Source organism: Nicotiana sylvestris, chromosome 10 (assembly GCF_000393655.2).
Source record: "Nicotiana sylvestris chromosome 10, ASM39365v2, whole genome shotgun sequence".
Lineage (NCBI taxonomy): Eukaryota > Viridiplantae > Streptophyta > Magnoliopsida > Solanales > Solanaceae > Nicotiana > Nicotiana sylvestris.
The window spans coordinates 87,339,885-87,366,156 of record NC_091066.1 but is presented as its reverse complement, the minus strand read 5'-3'; the positions used below and the strand labels follow the sequence as shown (position 1 = coordinate 87,366,156).

The window sequence follows — 26,272 nt, the reverse complement described above, 5'->3', positions numbered from 1 at the left end:
CAGTTTGTTTTTTTTTCTCAATTTATTTTATAGCTATGATCGAATCCGATGGAGATTGCCTACGTATCATTACCCCGCATGAATCAGATCTTGCGTAGTTCGGGCCAAATGAAAGGTAAAAGTAATGAAACATTTTTTTTCTTCATAATAAAAAATTGGGTTTCAACACTCACAAAATGCAACCGAACGGTTATTTTTTGCAAACGTGGCCCCTTCCAAATTTCACATGAATTTTGAGGCCGGGGAGGATCATTTTACAAACTTGTCCGTTCTTTTACGAAAATAACCTTTCGACAACTGAAAGATACTCTAAGGCTACTTCGGCAAGAACGGTTTAAGACGCGACCGAAGCTGGCTCGGCTTATTATGACAAAATTCAAACAGTATTCACCCGACCGCTGACTCTTTGTTTTTTTTTCAAGTTACAATAAAACCTGGTGTTGCAAACACGGCCCTTCAGTGCCTCGGGGCGAAGGTTTTTAAGGCCGTGTGGGTCTACTGGACAAAAAATACTAAACAAGACCCAAAGGTGGTTGTTTATGCAAAGTCAACCTTTCGGCGTCCCTTTCGGGAACATTCGGTTATTTATGACAAAACAGCATCACCTAACTTATTTATGACTCTTTTTATCATTTTTCAAATTAGAAAACTCAATATTGCCAACACGGCCTTTCAATGCCTCGGTGACGAAGATTTTAAGGCTGTGTGGGTCGACTGGACCAAACCTTAAAAAATGACCCAAAGGTGGTTGTTTATGCAAAGTCAGCCTTCCGGCGTCCCTTTCGGGAACATTCGGCTATTTATGACAAAACAGCATCACCTGACTTATTTATGACTCTTTTTATCGTTTTTCAAATTAGAAAACTCAATATTGCCAACACGGCCTTTCAACGCCTCGGTGACGAAGATTTTAAGGTTGTGTGGGTCAACTGGACCAAACCTTAAAAAATGACCCAAAGGTGGTTGTTTATGCAAAGTCAGCCTTCCGGCGTCCCTTTCGGGAACATTCGGCTATTTATGACAAAACAACATCACCTGACTTATTTATGACAGATTTAAAATCATATATTTTTGGCTATTTTTAGCAAAAGGGAAGGTTGGACACCACCCAACTTATTTATGGCAAAATTTAAAATTTGACACGTTTTTATTTTTTTATTGATTTTGGCTATTTTAGCAAAAGGTGGGGTTGGACCCGATGAGGGTTGCCTACGTATCTCACATCCGGTGAGAATCAAACCCGCGTAGTTCGGGCATCGAAAATGGAGTAACTAAACTAACCCTTTTTTTTAGAATTTTTGAAAGAAATGCTTTTAAAAGAAGAAAGAAATTTTTTTTTATTTTGATTTTTGTTTTATTTTTTAAAGAGAGACTTCTAAAAAATTTATTTGCTTTTGACTTGAACTTTGGGAATTTTTTTTTGTTTTTATATTTTTTTTAAACAAAAAAGAAAATGTATTTGGTTGATTTTTTTTTCATTTGTTTCACCTTTTCTACGGAAGAAAGAATGTATATTTTTTGATTTATGATGTTGCCTCTTAAATTTTGAAAGAGGGACTTTTAAGAAAATGATGTGGAATTTCTGAGTTTTATTTATTTACAAAAGCACTTCTAAAGAAAAGCCCTAATATTTTGGAATTCAAATTTTCAAATATTTTTTTTATGGACATTTACAAAAGAGAGACTAAAAAGTAAAGAGTATTTTTGGATTTTTGTTGCTGATTTTTAATTCTTGTATCATTTTTTTTCGTATAAAGACTTCGGAAAGAAGGAAACTTTTTTTTTTTATTTGAGTTTTTTTTTTAAAAAAAAACTTCTATATTATTTTTATTTCCTTTTTTTTGTATTTTCTAAAGAAAGATTTATAAAGAAAGAACTAAAGGATTTTTTATTTTTTTTTGGATTTTTGAAAATTGGGGCCGGAACCGATGAGGTTTACCTATGTATCTCACATCCGGTGAGAATCAGACCCGCGTAGTTTGGTTAAATTAACCGAATTATTTTAGAACAAAATTCTTTCCTTTTCAACAAACAACTTTCCAAAAATAAAAGACTATTTTTCTATCTTTTTGTTTTTTCTTTTTCTTAGTAAAGCGAATTATTGAAAACAAAACATTTTCCCTTTTTATTATCGCAAAATTTCGGCAGAGTTTTGACAGTAACTGGGCATTGCTATTTTTCAAAGTAGAAAATTAGCCCTATACACTGTTATTTTTTTTATTTATTTTTTTATATTTTTCAAATACTCCAAAGTCAGGCAGCATGCATGTCCGAGACAAATAAATGCACGGAAACAAATAGGATGCAACAGGATGGTCTTTTCATTTCAGGTTGCTAGTCCTAGACGGACCCAACCCCTGTGTTGAGTCCCCTAAGTCAAATGCAACATGATGCAAATAAGCGTTCCTACTAGGGATCCGGCATGAAGTCAAGTTATTCTAGGTTCGTAACTTGGGTATTTGTTCTAGACTGTGTACCCGAGCGGACAACTCGAGTCGAGGAGGGGGCTACGTACCGGGGACCCGCGAGATCGTCCGGCTTTGTAACTTGTCCGGCCTCTTTCTTATTTCAGGTATTGACACTAACAGAATAGGGAGTCTCGACCAGCGAGCTTCTCCCCGGAGGTAAGAAGAGAAGGGTTTCGGCACAGTTTATATATAGTTCAGATAATATCAAAGCGGTAAAAGACAACATTTAGCACGTTATGCAAAAACATGTAATAAAGATCAGATAATAAAGCCAAATATAACAATTATTCTAAGCTCGAATTCTTGAACCCTGAACCAGTGGTTCTGGGAACTTTTCCCCAGCAGAGTCGCCAGAGCTGGCACACCTCCTTTTTGCGCGCCCGCCCCGAAGGGTTAAATGCGCGAGGGAGTTTTTCCAATTTAAGTGACAATATTCGAAATGGGATTATTTATTTAATTCAGAGTCGCCACTTGGGAAAGGTTTGGCTTTTGGTGTCCCAAGTCACCGGTTTATCTTGAATCCCAAATCGAGGAAATTTTCGACTTTTCCAAATGAAGTCTGCGAACCAGAAATTCTAAGTAAGGAATTCTGTTGACCCGAGGGAAGGTGTTAGGCACCCTCGAATCCCGTGGTTCTAGCACGGTCGCTTAAATTGTTATAATGGCTAAATATCTGATTTAAATACATGTTATGACTTACGTGCTTTTATTAAGTTTAAACCGCTTTTATTATTATCATTTATTTTTATAGAATTGCAACGTCGTGAAAATGCATCTCGAACCACGTCACAATCAATGCACCCGTGGTCGTCGACACATTTTGACTCCGTTGAGATTTGGATTTGGGTCACATCAATGTGCACCCGTGTTTAAGAAGGTTAAATTATTAAAGGTGCGCCTAAAGCAACTAGCGTATTGTTATTTTGGGAAGGCCGTAAAATTCGCTAAACGGCCTGTCCCGAATTCTAAGTATTTTAATATATACATTTAGAGGGCCCCGCAGCTTGTGCATTTTTGTTTGTCGAGGCTCGTCTCATTTTTATTTAAAAGGATAAACCTACAGTGACTATATTTTCCTATTAAGTTCATCTCTAAAATAAAAGAAAATCTCTTAATTAATTACATGCTAAAAACGTAACTTATTAGTTATTAGTTTACGGCTAATGCGAATGGAAAATTGCGACCGAGTTTGTACAAAGAAAAACTGCTTTCATTCTATATTCTATTATTCAATAATACTAAAACGTGAGATTGACACACCATAATATCAAAACAGATTAACTATTCTTTGATTAATTTAAACTAACATTATTAGATGAAGAAGTTATACATATGCGACATCATTACTCATTTAATCAATCAACTACATTTTTATACAAAGAAAGGAAAATTATATTCAAACACAAATCTAAACAGGAGGGATTCAACAGGAACAAAGCCTGATTAATATTTCATTTCTCTTCAATCCGAGAGTATACAAATGTGTACCTGGAAATGGCAGTACAAGAACAAAAGAAGTAGGAGTCAGCAGCAATAATACCACAGCAACAGCAGGTTCAGCAACATCGCAAACCAGTAACAACCAGTAGAATAACCCAGTAACGGATTGAAAAATCAGCAATACCAAAGTGCAATCGCAGTCAAAGCAGAAGAGAGACGGATACAAGATGCAATAGTTTACTGATTTTTGAATAACACTCGAGAAAAGACAAACAGAATTTATTCAAGTAGGAGTTCAAGTTGTCTTTCTCTCTTTCAGTCTAAAGCTCTCTCAAGTGTAAAAGTCTGTCCGTACTTAAGTGTAAAAACCTTTCTTTTTAATGTTCAAGTCCTAAAACTCTCCCTCAAATCTCTGGTCCTCCCCTATTAATGTCAAGAGTGACTCTATATATAGCAAGACCCTAGCCCCAAATATTCCTTAATGGCATGCTTTGTCCCCACTACTTAATGTTTCCTTTATTTTAAACCTTGCACCCCATGCCTACATTAAATAAATACATCCACCCCAACCCATTACAATTTGTCCCCCATGCTTAACATAAACAAATGTAATATTTTCCTCCACCACATTATGTTTTGTCCCCCATTATGTTAAACAATTATATCACCCACACCCCATTATATTTTGTCCCCCATGCTTAACATAAAGAATCAAAATAATGTTCAATTACCAAACTGCTCCTCCGACCTTATTGCAATTACCATTTTACCCCTGAATGGATTGCAATTTACCAAACTACCCCCATCAGCTCTAAACAATCAATTAATCATAACTTAACCAAAATATAGCCAAGATGACCAATTTCTCAACAATCTTCAACAACAAATCATATGAACACGATGAACAACACAACTCAAAATTAATGAAAGTAAATTAACCATATCGGGAACCAATCCTAGTTAACTTAGACCAAAAATGGATGAGCAAAGAAACAACAAAATACATGATTCAAATTAAAACAACAAATCAAAAACAAACATAAACTCACATTAAATCACTGGATTAAACATGAACTTCAAACAAAGATGAACATGAACTAAATCTATTTTTTAAACAACAAACATGACGGATTCTCATGATTTAAACAACATTAATAATTTCTGAAAAAATACATAACACATGAAACAAATTGAAGAAATAATTAATTAAATTCCAATTTGAATCCAACAAACATTAAACTGACAAATTTTTACCTAAACAATACAACAAATATGAAATAAACATGAAAAACAACTAATTAAATGTCCATTTGAAATCTGAAAATTAATTCAACAAAACACATGAACATGAACAAAACCAAAAATTAAATATCTACCGATTTTAGATTCGAGAAATAACAAAACGAAATACGGGTAAAAATTAAACTCAAAATCTACTAACCGGATCGAAATAACGAACAACGACTAACCAAAGACGAACTCGACGAGCCTCGACCAAAGCTCGAACAAACGACAAAGAATACGAACCTAATTAGTTGGCGCCGGAACAGTAGTGATGAGACAGAAGCAGCTGGAGGTGCGCTTGGTTTGTTCGCGCGAAGAAGATGAGGACAGCAATAGTAGCGTGAAGCAGCTGGAACGAAGGAGGGGAAGTAACCATGGACATTGCTTCCATGACTGCTTGGAGCTTCCATGACTGCTTGGAGCTGCTTTGAGATCGTCCAAAGCAGAAGCGGCTTGAGCTGCAACAGCATCCATGTACGCGAACTCGACTGGACTGCTATGTAGGTTTTCGGACTTCTATGGACCTCCCGTCTGCAGTAGGTTTGTTTGGGATGTAGCAAAGAGGAAAGCAGTAGCATCCACTACTGCTGGACATCAGAGCTTGAACTGAAGCGGAAGAGAAATGGACGCAGCAGCAGGCGGCGCCGGGACGAGGTCGATGACGGACGTCGGGGGACTATTTTGGTTTAGCGAGATAGTGGTTGTGTCGTTTGGTCGAGCCGGGGATAGGCAGGGAGGCTGCTATGGATGTGTGCTTGGAGAAGAAGAAGCCAAGGTTAGGGGGGCGGATGTGTTTTTTTAGTTTGTTAGGGTTTTTGTCTTGTTTTTCCTTTTTTTGTTTTGTGTTAGGACAAAAATGAAGAAGGGGTGTTGGGTTAATGGGTTAGTGGGGCGGACCGGGTTGACCCGGTTTGAAGTGGACCGGGTCATGGGGAAGATTGGGCAATTATTTGGGCCTGAGGTTGAAATTTGAAGAAGTGGCCCAATTCGATTTTTCTTTGTATTTTTGTTCTTTTTTTTCTTCTTTTATTTTCTAAAACTAAATTATAAAAATACTTAAATTATTATTAAGAACTAAATTAAGTTATAAAAGCGCAAATTAACTCCCAATAACAATTAACGCACAATTAAGTAATAATTAAGCATAAAATTGTTCATTTGGACATTAAATGCTAAAAATGCAAAAGATGTCTGTTTTTGTAATTTTTAATTTTTGTAAAACTAATTTAATTGCTAACAATTGTAGAATTAAATCCTACATGCAAAATGCGACATATTTTTGTATATTTTTTATTAATTTAACAAATAAACAAACACAGACAAATACAAACAATTATCCAAAAAAATCATAAAATCTCACAAAATTGCACACCAAGAAAAATCATTTTATTTGAATTTTTTTGGGAGTGATTGTCATATAGGGCAAAAATCACGTGCTTACAACCTCCATTATGCAAATCCTAAAATTACACCACTTACAACCATATTATAAACTTTGATATTATTAAATTGCTATTGATGCTAACAACGTAAATTTTGAACTGTGAAATTATTCAACCATTACATATACCATTGTTCTCACACGTTAAAATTCTAATATATATATATATATATATATATATATATATATATATATATGTTGAGTACTGAAAATTAATCACTTGACATGAAAATGATTCATAATGAAAGGTTCCTAGACTGACTCAAAGTTTGGGCCTATAGACTCGGCCCAAATCATCTGAGGCTAGTCTATCACTTGGGCTACAAATTCAACCCCCCCTTTTTTATCAAATGAGCAGCCTTTGGGTCTGCTGAGTGGGCTTGAAACCCATCACCATTACTACTTTGTAAAGACATGATTACACATAATTAAGTTCCTAATGCATCGACACTAATGTCTGATTTATTACAGTTTTCCAGAATGGAACAAGCAATTTTCAAAAATTAATATATTACATTGAGACTTGTTACATAACTTAACTACATTAAAAGGCTAAACTATTACAAATTACTATAGATAACATCACGAGGAAACCCTGCTTCTTTTGGACATGACTTGACCATTAGAGCTTGGTCTTGTTAAGGCAGCCTGATTCCCACTTTCTAGCTTTGAACCTGCTGATTTAGCCAACCAGTGACCAAATCTGCAGGCAGCAGCTTATAGCCAAACAGACAAAGAAAGAAAAATAATGGTTTTGAGTAAGGGGAAGCTGTCAGATGAAAGAAAAAAGGGAAAAAGCCTAACCAACACACTTCATAACCAGCATTAATAACCAAGAGTTTGGCTAAGACAGAAACAAGGCTATTTTTGCAAACTGAAACTACTAGGCACTCAAGTATCAGCTAAGTGATTCATGTTCAAACTTTTCTAGCATTCATTCATGTAAGAACTTGGCTAAGTAATATGATCAAACATGCTAGTGAAGTAATACCTTGACACATTTGAGTGAATCATGTACATAAAGAACAAACAAGCTGGAAAGGAGAAGAGGCATTTAACAGACAAAAACTTTACATTCAACTATTCCAGAAATAGGGGTCAAAATACAGATCTGGAGTTCAGTCAAGCTCTTTTAAAGAAAAGCACAGCAATGAACAACAACCAAATAGATCCCAAAAGAAGAATTTTTCAGCTTCAAACTATTTTTTGATTGATGAAAACCAAAAATCTTCAAAGAAATCCTTCAAGTTTTGCTAAAATCCAAGGAAAATAAGGCAGCTAAACTTTTTAAAGTGTATTTCTTAGGGTTTCCAAATCTGATGTGTTTTCAGGAATTTTTGTGCAGTAAATGATGCTGAATCCCTCTGTGAGTGAGGGAATGTTTCCCTTTTTATAGAAAATACAAAAAATGACATCAAAAGGGAATATTCTAACCTAATTTTTCTGAAAATCAGAATAGTACAACATCTTTTACAGTTGTCTATCCTTTTCCTTATCCAATACCAATATTTAGGGTAAGGATGGGGACAACTGTGAAAAGTCTAGAAGATTATGATATTTAGCCTTTGTAAAAATCCAATTTTACCCTTTTAATTACTGATTATTTCGTCTTTGCCCTATATTCTGATTTCAGATTAATTACAACCATTTTAAAACCTCAACTAAGTGATTAAATTGCCTAATGATATTGTAATTCATTAACCTAAGGTTTAACTTGTTGTTCAGAGGCTCAAGCCTAAGTTTAAAATCAATTAAACCTAAGTAATTAAAACATGTAGGCAACCAAACTCGGATTCAAAAATCTACCGAAATCCAACATGCTCAGTCCAAGAAAATCAAAAATCAAAATAGCTAAATTCAACACAATGAAATGAAATTGAATCCAGCTAAAGCTAAAGTAAGCAGGAATTGGCTATTGATTAACCTTTTAACACCATTCTTAAGAAAACTTGCAAACAAAAAATAAACAAAACAAACATCATGAAATAAAATAAAGGAAGAAACAGAAAATATGCAAATTGTAAGAAAACTAAACTTAATCATTTCAATCTAATAATCTGGACCTAGGCAACATTGAATTTCTAATTGACGATATCTTAGAACATGCAATTAACGAAGCTAATTGACAGAAAAGAAGACCTAAATTATGTAGCTAAATCAAAGCAATTAACAGAACAGGGGGAAATGCCCCAAACCAAAAGGAAATTAAAGAACACAAAATGGTACAAGAAGTTACATAATGCTTAATTCATCCAGAAATGAAAACTGAACTAACTTCGAACTCTGACCCCAAATTTTCGGGGTGCAAATGAACTTTAGACAACCATCAATCCACTACTCTTATCAAGAGCAATGGACTCATTGAAGTCTTGGGTTCAAAAGCCCCAAAAACTGCCGGAAATTTGAAAGTGAAAAAAAAATTAGGGTTCTTGAGAACTCGGATTTAAAATTCGAGGAAATTGAAGCCGATTCGGAGGGATTAATGGTGGTTAAGGGTTCATAGGGGTTCCAGGATTACAGAGTGTGAATTTGGTGGCTTTTGGGTGACTTAGGGTTTTGAGACATCGATTTTAGACTTAAGATTCGAGACGTTTGGTGATGATTTGAGGGAATTGGTTTGGAGATTTGTAAAGAGGAGACGATTGGGGTTCTGGGATGTTAATTTGGGGTCATTTGGAACATCGGAACCGCCGTGAGGTGATTCCCGGTGGCGGTTGGCGGCGGAGACGGTGAGGGAGTGAACGAGGCTAGGGTTTCAGTAGAGTTGGTGTTAGAGATGAACTGAAGGGGATTGGAATGGGGAGGGGGAGTATTTTCGGACAGTCATATAGTTAGTGATTAACCAGTTCCCAGCCGTTAGATCCAATGTGATCAACGGCTGAGATCAAAATCAACAGATACGACGTCGTTTGGCTATGAAAGGGGATGGACCTAGTAAGGCAAATTTGGGCTTGGGTTTGGGTAATTATTTGGACGGGTTTTGGCTTTAAAATGGCCCAATTGCTAAGTTTTAAAACCCCATTTTCAATTAACTCCTTATTTCCTTTTTTCATTTTTAAACTAAAAATCCTAAATTAATCTAAATTTCAAAATTAAACTAATTACCTAATTACAATAATTATAAAAATCACTTAATCCTAAATTAAAAGAGAAAAATCAATAATTCAAAAATTAAAAGGTGTAGAATGAGCTATTTGTTTTTTGTGATTTTCATTTTTTAATAAAACAAATAATTACTAATTAATTCCAAAAATGTAAAAATAAACCTGAATGCAATGCATGGTATTTTTGGCATTTTCATGATTTTAATATGAATTAAACGTGCACAAAAATGCAAACAATTAATAAAATTCTAGAAAAATTCCTATAAAATGACAAGTAATTGAAAAAAAAATTATTTTCTTGAATTTTATAGGAGTAATTCGTATAGGGCAAAAATCACATGCTCACAACAACTACATTTAATTTATCATACAGGCAAGCAGATTATTTTGGGCATAACCTCTATAACCTAAACAATAACTGGATCTAAGGTTGTTCATGGTTCGGTTTGGATCGGTTTTTCCCTAAAAAGAAACCAAACCAAGTAAGTCGGTTTTTCAAATATTAGAACCAAATCAAACCAATTAAGTCGGTTTTTTCTTGATTCGGTTTATGTCGGTTTTTCGATTTTTTCGGTTATTTGTCGGTTTTTTCTTAAATATAAGACATACACTGCCAAACACACATTTCGGCGACCTCATTTTCAACGTAACACTATCAAATTAATTGCCCTTTGAGAAATCTATTATTTTCCAAGATATATTGATGATAATTGAATCAAATAGTGATGAATAATTTAAGGACTCAATTAAAAATATATTTTTTTAACATGAAATAGTTTCCTACATTTAACAAAAGAAAACTACAATTAAACTAGAATGTAAAGGTAATGAATTATACTAAAAGTGCAAACGATTAATTTTTACTATAAAATTTTTAAAACTTTGTATAAAAGTATAAATATATATAGGTGTAATAATAAATTTAAAATAGCTACTCTTATATTCGGTTTGGTTCTATTTTTTTTTTATTAAAACCAAAACCAAACCAAATTTGATCGGTTTTTAAATTTCAAAACCAAATCAAACCAAAAAGTATCGATTTTTTTGGTCGATTTGATTTGGTTCGGGTTGTCGGATTTTTATGAACACCCCTGACTGGATCACGATCTCTAAAGTAGGAGAGATACTCCAGCCCATTGAGCATACTAGTTTTATTGCATTCAGATTATTAGTATTACATAGATATAAATCTTATAACATACATGGTTTCTATGCTACCATAATGCAACTAAAATAAACAAGAAAGAATGCAACATATTAACTGATTCAATGATCCACGGGATGGGATGGGTGAACTTAAAGAGAATTCTGAACTAGCTTCCAATTAGGAGTTTAGGAGCAAGGACATTTTCGTGCGCGTTCATAATTAAACAGTACACCATCGGCATGCCAATAATCATTAAGAGCTTACACATGGTTACATCCCAACAAGTAAAAATTAATGTATACCTACATGCATTTCGTCAAACATTCATCAAACAAGTATTTGAACAAATAGTCATAAAATTAGTTTTCCTAAGGACAAAGTTTCTATTGCGTGAAGTCTATACATTCTGTCACAAGGTTCAATAAACAGGCTTTCAAAAACTTAAAGCATGAGTTCTAACACAAAGAAAACTCGTAGACGATTACGAAAATAAGGATGGGTCCGAATTTTACCTGGTGTGGCGCAGTGAATCTGGGGCGTCGACCTCGGATCTATCTCTCGTCACGAACGTGATCCGAATTCGAACAACTCATATCAGAAGCAATTTTATGCTTCTAGAAAATTATTTATTTATTTTTACTTAAAAGCACTTTTTTCTTCTAAAAATTTAGTCAAACACCTTAACTTTAAAAAAATATTTTAGCAAAATAAAAAAGCACTTTTGAGCAAAAAAAAATAAAATAAAATTGATCCAACATGCTATTATTGTGATTTGAGAAACACTCATAACGGTGGAAACGACGCATGGTCCCTATATCGTTCCATCATTTGCAAATGTGTTCGTCCCAAATTCTGTCTTATCTGACAGAAGATGTTTATTCTTAATTTTTATTTTTATTTTTGCAGAATGTAGTGGATAAATCTGATAATATAAATAAAATAAGTTGCACATAATTTTCCGAAATTTTGAAAATTTTAATAGAAAATAACATTACTTAAATACTAATTGAAGTAAATAGTAAGCTTTCAAAATAATAACTCAGAGGGTATTAAATGGTCTATGTTTCCTAGATCTGCTGATACTTTACTACTACTAATATCACAATTCTCAACTTGGAATAAAATATACAAAAGGAGTAACTCACACACAATAAAAATAATTGGATGAACGAGGTGAAACTAAATTAAAGTCTACTCATCATTGTTTTCGATAAAGAATGAGGCAGGGTAAAGTTCACTAAACCAAAAGTATAGCGTAGATGACACTTCGATATAATTTTATCCATGATTATTGAACTTTTGTGTTTGTTACTCAAAAATTACTTTTTTTTTGTTATATAAAATTCATTCAACTTTGTGTTCATTACACAAAAATCACTTTTCTTTCTTTTGTTACACAAAAATCATTTTACTTTACTCTAGTTATCACAAAAGTCATATTTTACTAAAAAGTTTATTATGCCCTTGATATTATATAAACATTCATATTTATGTATTACCTTCTATATTATATACTATATAATATATTTTTAACTATATATTTTATTTATAGATAAAATAATTTAATATTATTTTATTTATTATTTTCATAATATATTCTTATATTTAATTTTTTCTTAACGTTAATTTTCAAGATATATTAGTAGCGTTATAAACAACTTTTTTTCAGCAATTTTCTTTTTGAACTTAATTGACCGACCAAAGTTGGTCTGTAATTACCAACCAACTTTGGTCGATATGCCCTTCCGACATTCAAAATACCGACCACACGTTAATGGTCGCGTTTTGGACAGTTATTGGTCATTACCGACCAACTTTGATCAATTTTTTTTTGGACGATTTTTCCCGAATTTCTAGTAATATAATTTTCCAAATAACCAATTGCCTTGGTAAATACCCAAGAAAATATCCCTAACTAAATTCGCATGTAGTACCTAGGGATTTTCCTTTAGAGTAACATATGATTTTTTACCTCATTTTCTTGTTTGTTTGCCTGCAAATTTTCTCACAAAATTGTACTTGCCGATTTATTTCTCTACTAATATATATAAAAGTTACTGAAAAATTTAATAATGCTACTAATATATTTTGAAAATTAACGTTAAGAAAAAATTAAATATACGAATATATTTTAAAAATTATAAATAAAATAATATTAATTTATTTTATTTATAAATAAAATACATAGTTAAAAATATATTATATAGTATATAATATAGAAGGTATTACATAAATATGAAGGTTTATATAATATCAAGGGCACAATAGACTTTTCAAATAAAAATGTGACTTTTGTGATAACTAGAGCAAAGTAAAATGATTTTTGTGCAACAAAAGAAAGAAAAATGACTTTTGTGTAATGAACACAAAGTTGAATGATTTTTACGTAACAAAAAAAAAACTTTTGGGTAACAAACACAAAAGTTCAATGACCATGAATAAAATTAACTCGAAAACACTTCTTATCCACTGTATACATAAGCAATGAGTGAAGCCACTGGTAATGAGTTGTTCAAGATTGGGAGGGCATTAGACAAATCTGAAATTCAAATCGAAATCTAAAATATTTGGAGCTTTAGTTTGAATTTTCAGATTTTGAATTGGATTTCAGATTTAATTTTTAAATTTTTTTAGATTTTGAATTTAATTTTTAAAATTTTGGATTTCGAATTGAATGTTGGATTTGGTACTTCGGATATGTAGATATCCGAAAATCCAAAATTTTTGTACCTTATATTTAGTCCATTATCCATATGGCAAATAGTAATAAGTCCAATACCCTACCCATGAGACATTATCTCATATATTCAATATTAATTATTAAGTTACTGTCAGAATACTTTCTATTTTGATAAGATTTTATTATTGTTAATTTTTATCGTCCTTATTAATGTCTCTGTTACATTTTATCGATGATGAGTTCATTATTTGAATACTTTATTTGGATGATTGATGTGAGAATGAGGAACTTTTTAGGCAATTTAATATGAAAATTTTATTTCGGTGTTTATTTTTGTAAGAAGAAGAAACGCCTCAACTTATGGGCTAAACTGAAAATCAAAATATTTTTACCGATTAATTCGAAATCTAACTTAAAACATTTGTAAAAATAGCACGGTATAGTCAGTTTTCGGACTGGTCATTCAAAAATAGCCAGCGTTTACGAAGTCAATAAAAAATAGCCACTATTTTGCTGCAACAGAGACCGGTCCAGCATAATATACTGGAGTTCGATGCACTTGTGTATGAACTCCAGCATATTATGCTGAACCGATATACTTTGCTGACTCCAGTATAATATACTGGAGACTGGAGCATCGGTGCTCCAAACTCCAGTATATTATACTGGACAATTATACTTGCTGGAACTCCAGTATATTATGCTGGAGTTCTAGTGTACTTATGCTGGAACTCCATCATATTATGCTGGAGTTCCAGCATACTTATCCTGGAACTCCAGTATAATATGCTGGAGTTCAAGCATACTTATGCTGGAACTCCAGTATAATATACTGGCGTATTTTCCGGGTTTTGAACAATATTTTCGCTCAGATTTATCTTTACATAAAAAGTGGTTAGATTTCGATTACTTTTGAAACTGAGCTATTTTTTAACGACCAGTTGTTAATCTGGCTATTTTTAAATTTCTCCCAAAAAATTTAAGCCAATTTATGCTTATTTGGACTGTTATTTCTTCGATCCGAAATCGAAATTTTCACATTCAATCCAAATTCTCCTTATATGAAGTTATTCCCTTCTACACAATTATGTGGTGGCCAATTCTTATTGTACAAGTATCGGCAAGAAATCTCTTTACTAACTGACCGATTAAATTCTTATAAAAAAAAATCGATAAACATAGTAGGTTATTTAGAAGGTTTAATCCCTATATACCTAACTAAATTGACTTCGTTGCTTAAGCTTCATTAAAGAGGGAACATTTTTAATCTTTTTTATTTTATTTCGAGAGTTCGAACTTGAGATCTTTTATTAATTATGGAGAAATTATATCTATCTCACCACTGCAGTTGGTGGTTCAAGTATACCCATTATTACAATATCATTCAAGGTTTAGCAAGATGAACATTTGCACCTAAATATCTTTTATTGGCCTAATATGCCCTGTTCTAAAATTAGATGTATACCAAATTGTATTTGTTGTTACCTTTTTCCAACCCCAATAATTACGTCTCAATTTCAAATAAATTGGTATCGTCTATATAAAATATATATCACCAATCATATTGCTCGGTTCAATCTCATCACTGACACATTATACAATAATAAAGAATAACAATAACCACAACAATAACAATAATAATAAGAATAATAATTCTTTGTATTTTCTATTAGCATATAAGCTTCAGATTAAGATTGAGCTAAAAGACTCTAGAAAACACAAGGTCTAAGGAAATTCTCTATATTTTCGACTAGCATATATATAATATCATATTGGATCAAAAGACTCTAGAAAAATAAGGCCTAAGGTAAACGTACAAATATCCTTAGGTCTACCTCGTCTCCTTCTGGTGTGGCCAACAAGCGACAAAAGAATGACGGCTTTTTATTGGGAACGTAGCGTAGAAAGGGGTTCTTCCGCAGTGAAGCAAATGATCTAGCCAATCATTCTTCTACCGATTATTCAAGTTCGGTATTCTTATCAGACCGACAAACTGGTATACCTCGATGTTGATATAGGACATTATCAAATCATTTCAAGCAATATTTTCTCATTTTATTTTGATATGTACTATGTACACCTTCAATCGAATATGATTATTTCAAATAATGTCTAACCCTGTATAATCGAACATGCATATTAGCATCATCGTTCCTCAACCAAATACATTTAATTCATAAAATACTAACCACGAAAAATATAAAACTCAAAACTATTCATGAGGATCAATGATTGAATTAGTGATACATACAATATTAATATTGAAAGTAATAGATTTTAAAGTTTTACACACCTCAGTAGTCTATGCATTGCCAAGTGTTGGGCAACCTTAAGGGAAGTTTCATTTGGACAAGTTTTCTTGTCTTTTGACCAATTCTCTATCTTTAGCTTACCTCATTTTTCGGTCATGGCCTCATAGGTTGGTCCCCCAATCTTTGACATCACCACCAACAACCCCCCTCCTCCTTCCCCCCTCCCCCCCCCCCAAAAAAAAAAAAAACCCCAACAATAATTTCAAAACATATTCTTTTCTTGATTATTTCAGGTAAAATTAACCACCCAAATCTTGTCATTGACATAATTAATTTAGTCCTATTGTCCATAATTACAATCATTTACCTAATTCATTAGCAGAAAATTAACAACCCCACCTCACACTTTTGTTTCTTTCTTGTCCATTTTCCTCTTCCTCTTTCTCTAATGAGTTATTTCCCTCATTTGATTCTTTTTCACTAGGTAATTTCTCTCATTTCATTATGCTAACACATATGTTGCAACACATATTATCATATTTAAATTACATGAATTTTCATGATTGATTCTGAGCTCAACATTAGATCTGACATTTTCTTGGCAGCTCAATTGCAAATCTTGAAATGAAAGTTTGGATTTTTGGTGATAATTAAGCAATTGCATATTGGGTAAAATCAATTCAGAGGAGTTACAGTAATGGGGTATTTGAATTCAGTATTATCATCATCTTCTAATCAAGTTCATGCTGATGATGCGCCCGTTAGTGGTGGTGGTCTAAGGTGATTCCCCTCATTGATTTATGTACTGCTATATTTTTTTGGTAAACTAACGATTTTTATGCATTTCTTTTTATAAAGTAATGATTTTTATTAATTAGATTGGGATATTATGCATATAAAGGTAGAGAATGGTCATACAGAAAGGTGGTTCTGTGAAAATAGAACCTAACCATTTATTTACTTGTGCTAAATTCTTCATGTATGTTAATTGGATTGTCAAGAAAATTATGTGGGCTGCTTTTCATTAGGTCTTTTCTGAAATTCTGTATGTAATTCCTTTTTTCCAATGTTCCTGACATTTGTTAGAATCCTTTTTCTCATATGATGGAGCTTAGTTTATAAAATTGCTTCCTTGGGTGTTGGGTAACCGCGCCTCATGATGTAGATGCTTGTTTTAGGTGTCTTAACCAGATGAATTTTCCATTGGGTTGAAATTGGTTCTCTACTTGCTGGATCCGACTAGATTAGATATGTGGATTGAGTTTGGATATGCTCAGACAACTGGAATGTGATTATGAGTTGTTTTTGTGAATGAATGCGCAATCTTTATCATGGGTCGGCTCTTACTTGAATTAGTTGATGGATGTTTGACATAGAAATTTATGCAAATAAGCATCGCAGGACTCATATTTGCTATTGAAAAGAATATTCAAAGTGTCTTTCATGGAAAGGATTATTCTTTGGTCATAAATTCAGAAATATAAGGAAATCCTTGCCTAAGTTGCTACTTGATTTTATGGTTATTCAGATTATTTGTAGTTGTGTTTGATCAGGTTCATGTGATTATTATATTCTTTCTGTTTTTTGTCTGCATATCATCTTGTCCAGAAATCCCTAAATAGTAGAATTCAAAGTGGTTTCATTGTGATTAATTAAGCTTTAATGAAGTTTTATATAAGACAGAAAAAGTTGCAAAGCCGTAGTCTAACAGATGCTATGCGTTGCAGTCAGAATGGGAAGTTCAGCTATGGATACGCTAGCTCCCCGGGAAAAAGGTCTTCCATGGAGGATTTCTATGAGACAAGAATTGATGGTGTAGAAGGAGAGGTAGTTGGTCTCTTTGGAGTGTTTGATGGTAACTCTTCTACTCTGTTTCCCCCACCTGACTGGAATAAAGTTCCCGAACTAGAAAAAACGAGAAAAATACAGATCTTGATTTGTTTATATGTTTTAGAACTTAATGTCATTTAAGCTTTTACACGTAGCAAGACATTCATTATCTCAATCAGGTGACCATAAATTCGTCTGGAATTTTGCTGTCAGATTACTGCTATTCGATACTCTATAGATCCTTACAGTTTGTATGTTCCGTTTTTATTGGTTTTGGCGGTGAGGGCTAAGGATTGCTGCCATTTTTTTCTACAAACATTACTTTTAAATTATCTGCTGGAATTAAGAATTATCTAATCTTCATTCTTCATTTAAAACCTCTTCCAATTAGTGAGCGAAGTACCTTCCTATTTCAGTGGGCTAACATTCCACGAGTGTATGCACACATCTCTAAAGAAGTGCCTGAATGGTCAGTTAACATGTAAATATTTGGTAACTATCATGCCTGAGAGTGCTCTCCATATTTTCAGTCAATGCTGCTCTTCCTCTATTGAGACACTGGCCTTACTTTAACAGTCATCCATTTAGAGCAGTTTCCGGTCAATGGCTTAGCTTGGTTACAGCCCATGTGTCCTGTGTCCCTCTGTTCCCTACTTTTAGTTCTTTCTGAGAAACCCACGAATTGTTGTCTAGAGTATTAGTCAGCTGGGTGTTTGGATGGTTCCTGTTTCTTCTCCCTTTTCATCTTTTTCCCATCTTTCTGTATGTATTTGAGCACTGTGTTCAATGTTCTAGCGCACCACATGAGTCTACCTGTTTGAGCACACCTCATTGCATGAATTTTGCTTGCATTTGAAACAATGTCTGATTTTCCAATAGTGGTTAGTGATGCTAGTACCTTTGCTTCAGGTCCAATATTTGCAAGAAGCCGTTTAGTCTTGTCAATGACTTATATGTTTATAGAAAATGTGTATTAACTTCTAGTAGTGCTACAGAAACTAAATTTTATATTATTGGACTGAGATGTGTCTATATGGAGCGACATGGACATTGAGGAGACTCAAACTTGCTTGAAGTTGAGGCGTTATTATTGGTGGTAACCCAAGAGAGTGAGAGTTAATGAACTGGAGAGCAAAAATTAATATAACTGAATTTTAGGCGTTCTAGCATAAGAAAGATGAAAAGCATATGTTGAGGTTCAAATAGAAAAGCAGGTGCTAAAGCCAATATTTTGGCTGTGGATTAGTGCTTCTGCTTGAGAACTCCATCTCCTCTGTGTTTCTCCTGTTTCTACTCGACATTGATTTCTTTCTCACCAACTGTTAATCTGTTATCATCTGGGTAGCACTAGAAAGAATAAGGACACGATTATTGTCAAGGAATTTTTGGTTATTGGTTGGTAATCCGTTAAATAGCATAAAGATCCACTTGAAAAATACTTGGACGTACATGCATATATTGGTAAACATAGACATTGTCATTTAATATTCACTAGTATGAATCAATGAAAGGACAGGTATGTCAATTAAAATGTTTGATACTTCAAAAAGTTTGAGCTTATTTAATGAATATTTTAATTGCATCCCACTACGGAAAAAGTCATCTTATGAAACATGTATCACATGTGTCAGACATGCCAACAACAAACAGAGTGTAGGCATGTAGTACTAGATGTGATACCCATGACACATCGGATGTGTTTGACAAAAGTTTGATCATACTAAGTATTCTTTTTCCGCTTCTACACTCTTCCTGAATAAGAAATAAAAAGGTTTCTTCTAACACGCTCAGACAATAGGGATTCTTTTTGTTGGAGGCTCTCATAGTCAATGGTCCTCCAACTGTGCTGGTGGATGATGCCGAGACACTGTAAAGAAAGGAATATATCAAAGAACAGGTGGATTGGATGGCGGCAAGTAATGCACTGGAGCAGCAGGTCAGGAAAGAAGAAGGGAAACAAATAACTGAGGCTGGAAAGAATCTGAGGCAAAAGACATCTTTCTTTTGGAGGGGGGTTGGGAGGTTAAAACAAAATAAAGAAGGATAAAGAGAAGAAAAAGGAGGCTACTTATTCTGATTGGATCTCCATATCCTGTTTAACTTCTCTGTGATCTCACTCCTAGACAAATTTCTGCTATAGTTGCCTCTTACCGGTAATTCTGTCCAGGCTGGAGTAATCTCAAATCTGTGATAGTCGAATCACTATTATGAAAGGTCTTTTTGTGTCTCAGTCAATCTTCCCAAGTTTAGAGAAATTTGCACGTGCTTTTGTTAGTTCCTAGTGATGGCATGGTACCTAGAGTACAGCAAATGTGCATCATTTTCCGTATCCTTGTTACCGCTCAATGGTTAGGCATGCTTCATATGCTGCAGGAAGCTGAGGGAGCTCTATTGACATATGAGTTGTAACATAACAGGGATTGGATGATGATACCTATAACATTATATTCACCACCTCGTTATTTTTATTTCTTCATTCTGCTTAAATTCGAATTAACAGATAGTTCCCATTTCATGCCAAGTTGGTTACATGCCTTCCAATTGGGTAGTTTTACCTGCATTTCTCATTTCAGGTCATGGGGGTGCTCGGGCCGCAGAATATGTGAAACACAATCTTTTCAGCAACCTGATAAGGCATCCAAAATTTATATCAGACACCAAATCAGCAATAGGTATAATGACATAGTGTGAAGTATAGTTGCTGTGTTCATTTTCAGAAACAACTTATCAATATCTCTTCTATTCATATATTTGCTTTTGTAGCCGATGCATACAGCCATACAGACTCTGAATTTCTGAAATCAGAAAACAATCAGCACAAAGATGCTGGATCGACTGCTTCCACTGCCATCCTTGTAGGTGATCGTTTACTGGTTGCAAATGTTGGTGATTCCAGAGCTGTTATCTGCAGGGGAGGCACAGGTAAGGCTTAGTTGATATGGGTATTTCTCTTTTGATTTTTGGCTCCTGCTTTGGGTATTTCAGCCCAAAGGCGCTAACGGGGTTTATTATGCTTTTTTGGATTTTACTTTTCTAATCTAAGTTGCTCAGACTCGGGTGTGGGTGTTCGATATGGATGCGGGGATTTGGCTAAAAATAACTCAAATATCTGAAAATAGAGTTATAAAAATATGTCTACATTGTTAGACATTATGTGAAAAACTTACAAGGTATTCCGATAAGGAAAAAATATTGATCAAGAGGAGAATCCGAGAAGGAGATAAAAGGAAAAGGATTGACATAAAAATTTCTATATACATGGTATTCCATTTTGTTCAATTTCACCATAGCTTTTGTTTTGATTTGAAAAATCGTTGTATTGTCTCGAATTTCTTCGTCGATTTTGATCAAAGTACCCAAAATCGATTGACTAGATCTGGTACGGATCCAACACTCATGTCGTGTCGACACGTGCGGCACTAAAAGTGAAGAGTCCGAGCAACTTAGTTTCTAATTACTCGGTCCTAACACTACAATGACTAGTTCTTTATGTTGCGGTATAAAAGTGAAATATCACTGCTCAGTGCTCACTGAAGTTAAGAGCGAATGGAATAAAATAAAAACATGAGGATACTTTACTTTTCATTCTAGAGCGAATGGAATAAAATAAAAGGAAGTACATCTGCATATTGATGGTATTTCCTGAAATTTTGTGGGAATAGGGAAAATGTCATGTCAGCACTTTTAAATACCACACTTTGTGATAGTTCATTTCATTTTCTTCCTTGTTCAACTACTAACCAATATCTTTGTTGTATATTACTTGCTAAGTTGATCTAGTAATATTCAAGTGTATATTCCTGCTATACTGTTTTGGCAAATGTACTAATTACATTTAGTTTGCCTGTTTTAACGTTTGTTACAGTAGGGTATAGTTTTTATTATAAATTAAATATGACCCTGTAGTTTTGCTGTGTCACCTAATAGAGTATGCTAATTTCATTCTCAGCTATTGCTGTTTCTCGAGACCACAAGCCTGACCAAACAGATGAGCGACAGCGCATTGAAGATGCTGGAGGTTTTGTGATGTGGGCAGGTAAGCCCTTCATGTTGTTTAGTCCTGTGTTAGTCAGTTGAAATGGTTCTAAAAGGCATGCAGTTCAAACATAACATATGGTGTGCAGGTACCTGGAGAGTTGGAGGTGTACTTGCTGTTTCCCGTGCGTTTGGCGATAGACTTTTAAAGCAATATGTTGTTGCTGATCCAGAAATACAGGTAACTTGAAGAACTTGTTTATTCTTTCAATAGTTGAATACGGCAACATAGGGTTGTTCATGTTTTTGAGCTGTATATCAAATGTTCTATGTATGTGCACTTGTATTTTTGAACCTATTACCTAGATGTATATTTTGGTAGATTTCTGAAACTATTCAAAAGTTGGTCCTTATTGAATTCTGGAATACTCCCTACCTTTTTCAGACAACAAACTTTTGCTGCTTGATTGCTTTTGCCCATCTCATAATAATTTTATGACCTGTGTAACTTTTGGATAGCAGCTGATAGCATGTCTCTTAGAAGATACTTCAATTGAATTTTTACTGCTTTTTCCCATCTTATATACCTAATATTTTTGGTGTATTTGTGGGCCTGATTTTCTGTAAAAAATACAGGAAGAAAAGGTTGATGGCTCTCTTGAATTTCTTATCCTCGCAAGTGATGGACTCTGGGATGTTGTGACGAATGAGGTTCATACTTATTCCCTTTTTTCTTGAAAGAATCAAGAAACCAGCATTCTTTCTGAGCTACACAACCATTAAATACCAAGGTTCTACTTTAAATATCTAGCAGTTTATAGTCAACCTGATCGTTGCACATAAATTTGTAGGAGGCTGTGTCGATGGTTAAGCCGATCCAAGATCCTGAGGAAGCAGCAAAGAGGCTGATGCAGGAAGCATATCAAAGAGGAAGTGCAGATAACATCACCATTGTGGTTGTCCGTTTTCTGGGTAACCAAGAGGGTTCCTCTCATGGTGTCTCGGCTTAAGAAGTAATTGCTCAATTGCCACTTCTAATCCGTGGTAATAGAAGACAAGAAAAACTATAGGACATTACGTAAATATTGAAAATAGATAGACTTATGCGATTGTGATGTAAGAAACCTTTAGAAGACATTGTCAAACTCCAGCTTCTCTAACTTGTAAGAAATGTTCAAGAGTGAATCTGACACAGTCAATCCGCAATTTGTTGCTGTTTTATGTTCAATTTAACAGTACGCTTCCACTTACCTGTTGCATACTGTAGCTTGCTGAGAATGAATCTAGAATGGTGAAACTCTTCCAATTATCTTTACTCTGTTTTCTTGTAGTTTTCATGTTATTGCATTTTGATTCAGTTGTGTTGTAGGTTGACAGCTTGTGTAAAACTAGTAAATTTATGATGAGTTCTCACCATGCCATGTTCCCTCCTTGGCACGTGTTTCCTGCTCGGGATTGAAGTGTAGTAGTTGTTACTGTGTCACATCATGGCTTGCTTTTCATGATAAGCAATGTTAAACCATTGTGCCATTGTGCTATGTAATTCGAATTACGTGACTATTCCCTCAAATCTCTAAAGTGAGATATAGTACTTGAATTGACAAGTTAAACAACATTATACACAGGACAAATTTGACAAGGTAATAAATTGCCAATATATATTGGATGGTTCATGCATTTATCGAAAGGTACAAGTTTGGTTTCTGGAAAATATTGATAACTTTATACATTGTTTGGTTAAAAGAAGGAGAAAAAATAATCTCCACATAGAAGCTAGCATAAGTTATACAATGTTTGGTTGTTTTTTCCTCTTCCTGTAGCATTCATTTCGACGTCCATTTTAATGCTTCTGGCTGCTGTACGAAGACATCTTCTGTTGACCAATTGGTTGCAACTATATTGCCTGGATTTTTTGAAGTATCATAATACTTGTACAAACTCATACTTCTGTTCTGCACCAAATTGAGAGCTCTATATTTGCATCTTCTGTGTTTTATTCTCAACGAAGACAACTGCTCACATTTGACAAGCTCAGCAGGGTTCTCACATTTGAACAAGGCTGCAAGGCACCCATCTCATCAAATGCAAATTGAGGGAGAATAAGCAATCATTTTCAACCAAGAGTCTACAGCATATATAACAAAATCAATGTTTTATCTATATGTGAAGAGTAAGACAAGAAGGATATACTTCTCTTGATCGTTGCATCAATTTCCACCATCTTTTTACCAGTAATCTTTACAAGAACATTCTCCATCTTTAAAATGATGAAACCTGTTCCTATCTCTGACGATAATTTCACGATCATAAACCTTTGAGATTAACTTGCTTGCCTGATGACAATCTTTGCAGACACGCAAATTCTTTGTGATGCGAAGAACTGCCCCAGGTTTAGTCTTCAACAACCCAAAAGCAATAGCCAATTTCTCACTATGATAATACAAAGGATTTTCTCTTTCCTCCTCATCAATATCCTGTTGTAGTCCATCAGAATCTGGGACATAGCCTGCAGATTTAATACAATCCAACATTTCATTTACTTTGGCATATATCTCTTTGGCTTGAGGATGAGTCCTTCCTCCTGCAATGAACTCGCTAACAACGCCTTCCAATTCAACCACAGAGAAGCCAGGGGCCTTTTTCACTCCCCTGTCATTCATCAACTTCCTTATATTGGCAACATCTTCCCATCTACCAGCATAAGCATATAAATTAGCTAACACCACATACCGGCCACTGTTTTGGGGTTCCAGTTCAATCACCTGCTTCCCTATTATCTCCCCCAGCTCTATGTTCTTGTGAATCCTACATGCACCAAGAAGAGCACCCAATACACCTACATCGGCACTCATAGGCATTTCTTTTATGATCTTTCTTGCTTCTTCCAGTAATCCAGCTCTTCCAAGCAAATCAACTAAGCAACCGTAGTGCTCCATGCCAGGTTCAATGCCATACTCTTCTTTCATATAATGAAAATAGTGTTTTCCTTCTTCAATCAATCCTGAGTGAGCACAAGCACTAAGTAAATTCACGAACGTGATATAATCTGGAGCTACCCTCTCACTCTCCATTTCCTTCAAAAGCTCAATTGCAGCCTCACCTTTCCCGTGCATCGCCAACCCTCCAATCATACAATTCCATGAAGAAATTCCTTTTCTTGGCAACCCTTTAAAGAACTGAAGAGCCTTATCCAAGCAACCACATTTGCAATACATATCGATAATACTAGTAGCCAGCTTGGAGTCCAAATCAATCCTACTCTTCTTGACCTGTTCAACTATCCACTCACCTTGCTTCAACGCTCCGAGTCGTGTACAAGCCGATAACATGCTTGCAGCAATAAATTTATCAATGCCAACATCCTCAGACATCATTCTTTCAAACAAAGCAAATGCCTGGTGAAACTGGTTGTTGTGCACATAAGCTGATATCATAGCATTCCAACAAACAGAACTTTTCTCCGCAATTGAATCAAACACTCGAAAAGCTTCAGCAAGATACCCCAATTGAGCATACCCACTAATCAATGTGGTCCAAGAAACATCATCTTTCTCATACATATGATCCAACACCCATTTAGCTTCCTCCAAGAAATGAAAATTTACATACATATGAATCAAATTGTTCTGAGAAAACTTATCGAACCCAAAACCAAATTTTATCACATGACCATGAATTTGCTTTCCTTCTTCCACAGCATTGTCTATACAACATGCTCTGATAACAAGAGGGAACGTGAAATTATTGGGGCTAACTGAACGCTCTAACATATGGGAGTAAAAAAGAACAGATTCTTTCAGCAGTTGAAATTGCAAGTAACCTCGAATGATAGTGTTGTAGATGAAAGTGTCTGGGTTAGGCAATTTATCGAACATTTGGAGGGCGTAGTTTAAATCACCTGATTCAAGAGTGGTACAGAACTTAATGACTCGACCCATTGCGTCATTGTCACACGACAGGCCTAGTTTGATAATTTGGGCGTGGAATTGCTTGAGTTCAGACATTGTTGAGCATGATGGTAAGCCCTTAAGGGCGTACCTAGAGTGTTGGTTTTGGGTGATGCTGAAGATTGTGGGGTAGGAATGACATGAAGGATAGAGGCCATATTGCATGTTATAATTAGCTAATTATGATGACAACTTTGTGCCACAGAGAAAATACACTGACGAGAATCCAATATTTCTAAGATAAGCTAAGGAAGTTCTTTATATCTATAGACTATAGGACAAACATGCCTAGTGTAATCTATAGAGCTCAACGTCTAATTTGAGACTTGCGAGTAATGTGAGATGTTCATTTATCCTTGTAATTTTATGTACTTTATGTTGCTTGGAGTATAATGTTCTTTAAAAACTATGGAGTACTAAGTTGAGCATTGGATGATATCTAGCTCCCTCTAGTACTAAACTAGTGCTCATGCCAACACATCATTGTCGCGTCTTTGATGAGTACCAAACAAGGTTCCGACGATGTCGTTCTGTCTTTCTTACCCTTTAAAAGTAGAGTTCACATTAAACAAAATGGTCATTTAATTATTTTCTCTAATATTGTAAAATTAACTACTTTGACTATTAAATTTTTCCTGTAAGAATTTGTAATATTAAGGAATTATAATAATTTTCCAGCAAGAATTTGTAATATTAAGGAGTTA

The 26,272-nt window shown here is 34.4% G+C and overlaps 2 protein-coding genes across 3 annotated transcripts; one reads left to right on the top strand and one right to left on the bottom strand.

Annotated features, from left to right (window-relative positions):
- Nucleotides 1-16,185: 16,185 nt before the first annotated feature.
- Nucleotides 16,186-22,871, top strand: LOC104242279 (probable protein phosphatase 2C 59). 2 transcript variants are annotated; one of them, XM_009797309.2, is made up of 9 exons: nucleotides 16,186-16,300; nucleotides 16,422-16,596; nucleotides 17,544-17,671; nucleotides 20,220-20,318; nucleotides 20,410-20,568; nucleotides 21,596-21,682; nucleotides 21,771-21,862; nucleotides 22,258-22,332; nucleotides 22,473-22,871. In XM_009797309.2, exons 2-9 carry the CDS (start codon nucleotides 16,514-16,516, stop codon nucleotides 22,629-22,631), a joined length of 882 nt encoding a protein of 293 aa, XP_009795611.1. In that variant the 5' UTR covers nucleotides 16,186-16,300; nucleotides 16,422-16,513; the 3' UTR covers nucleotides 22,632-22,871. The 2 variants fall into 2 exon arrangements, with proteins under 2 accessions (XP_009795611.1, XP_070016156.1); XM_070160055.1 differs by having other exon boundaries at nucleotides 16,243-16,300; nucleotides 16,402-16,596.
- Nucleotides 22,872-23,262: 391 nt separating this feature from the next.
- Nucleotides 23,263-25,992, bottom strand: LOC104242280 (pentatricopeptide repeat-containing protein At5g66520). The gene is made up of 2 exons (XM_009797310.2): nucleotides 23,812-25,992; nucleotides 23,263-23,680 (listed from the first exon to the last, which is right to left on the bottom strand). Exon 1 carries the CDS (start codon nucleotides 25,731-25,733, stop codon nucleotides 23,847-23,849), a length of 1,887 nt encoding a protein of 628 aa, XP_009795612.2. The 5' UTR covers nucleotides 25,734-25,992; the 3' UTR covers nucleotides 23,263-23,680; nucleotides 23,812-23,846.
- Nucleotides 25,993-26,272: the final 280 nt, after the last annotated feature.

What these genes read in the sequence shown, in the direction of transcription:
- LOC104242279 (XM_009797309.2), top strand. Translation starts at nt 16,514, where the DNA reads ATGGGGTATTTGAATTCAGTATTATCATCATCTTCTAATCAAGTTCAT. An exon ending in TCTCTTTGGAGTGTTTGATG is followed by an intron (nt 17,672 to 20,219) that starts GTAACTCTTCTA and finishes TTCTCATTTCAG; the next exon opens with GTCATGGGGGTGCTCGGGCC. An exon ending in AGACACCAAATCAGCAATAG is followed by an intron (nt 20,319 to 20,409) that starts GTATAATGACAT and finishes TTGCTTTTGTAG; the next exon opens with CCGATGCATACAGCCATACA.
- LOC104242280 (XM_009797310.2), bottom strand. Translation starts at nt 25,733, where the DNA reads ATGCAATATGGCCTCTATCCTTCATGTCATTCCTACCCCACAATCTTC.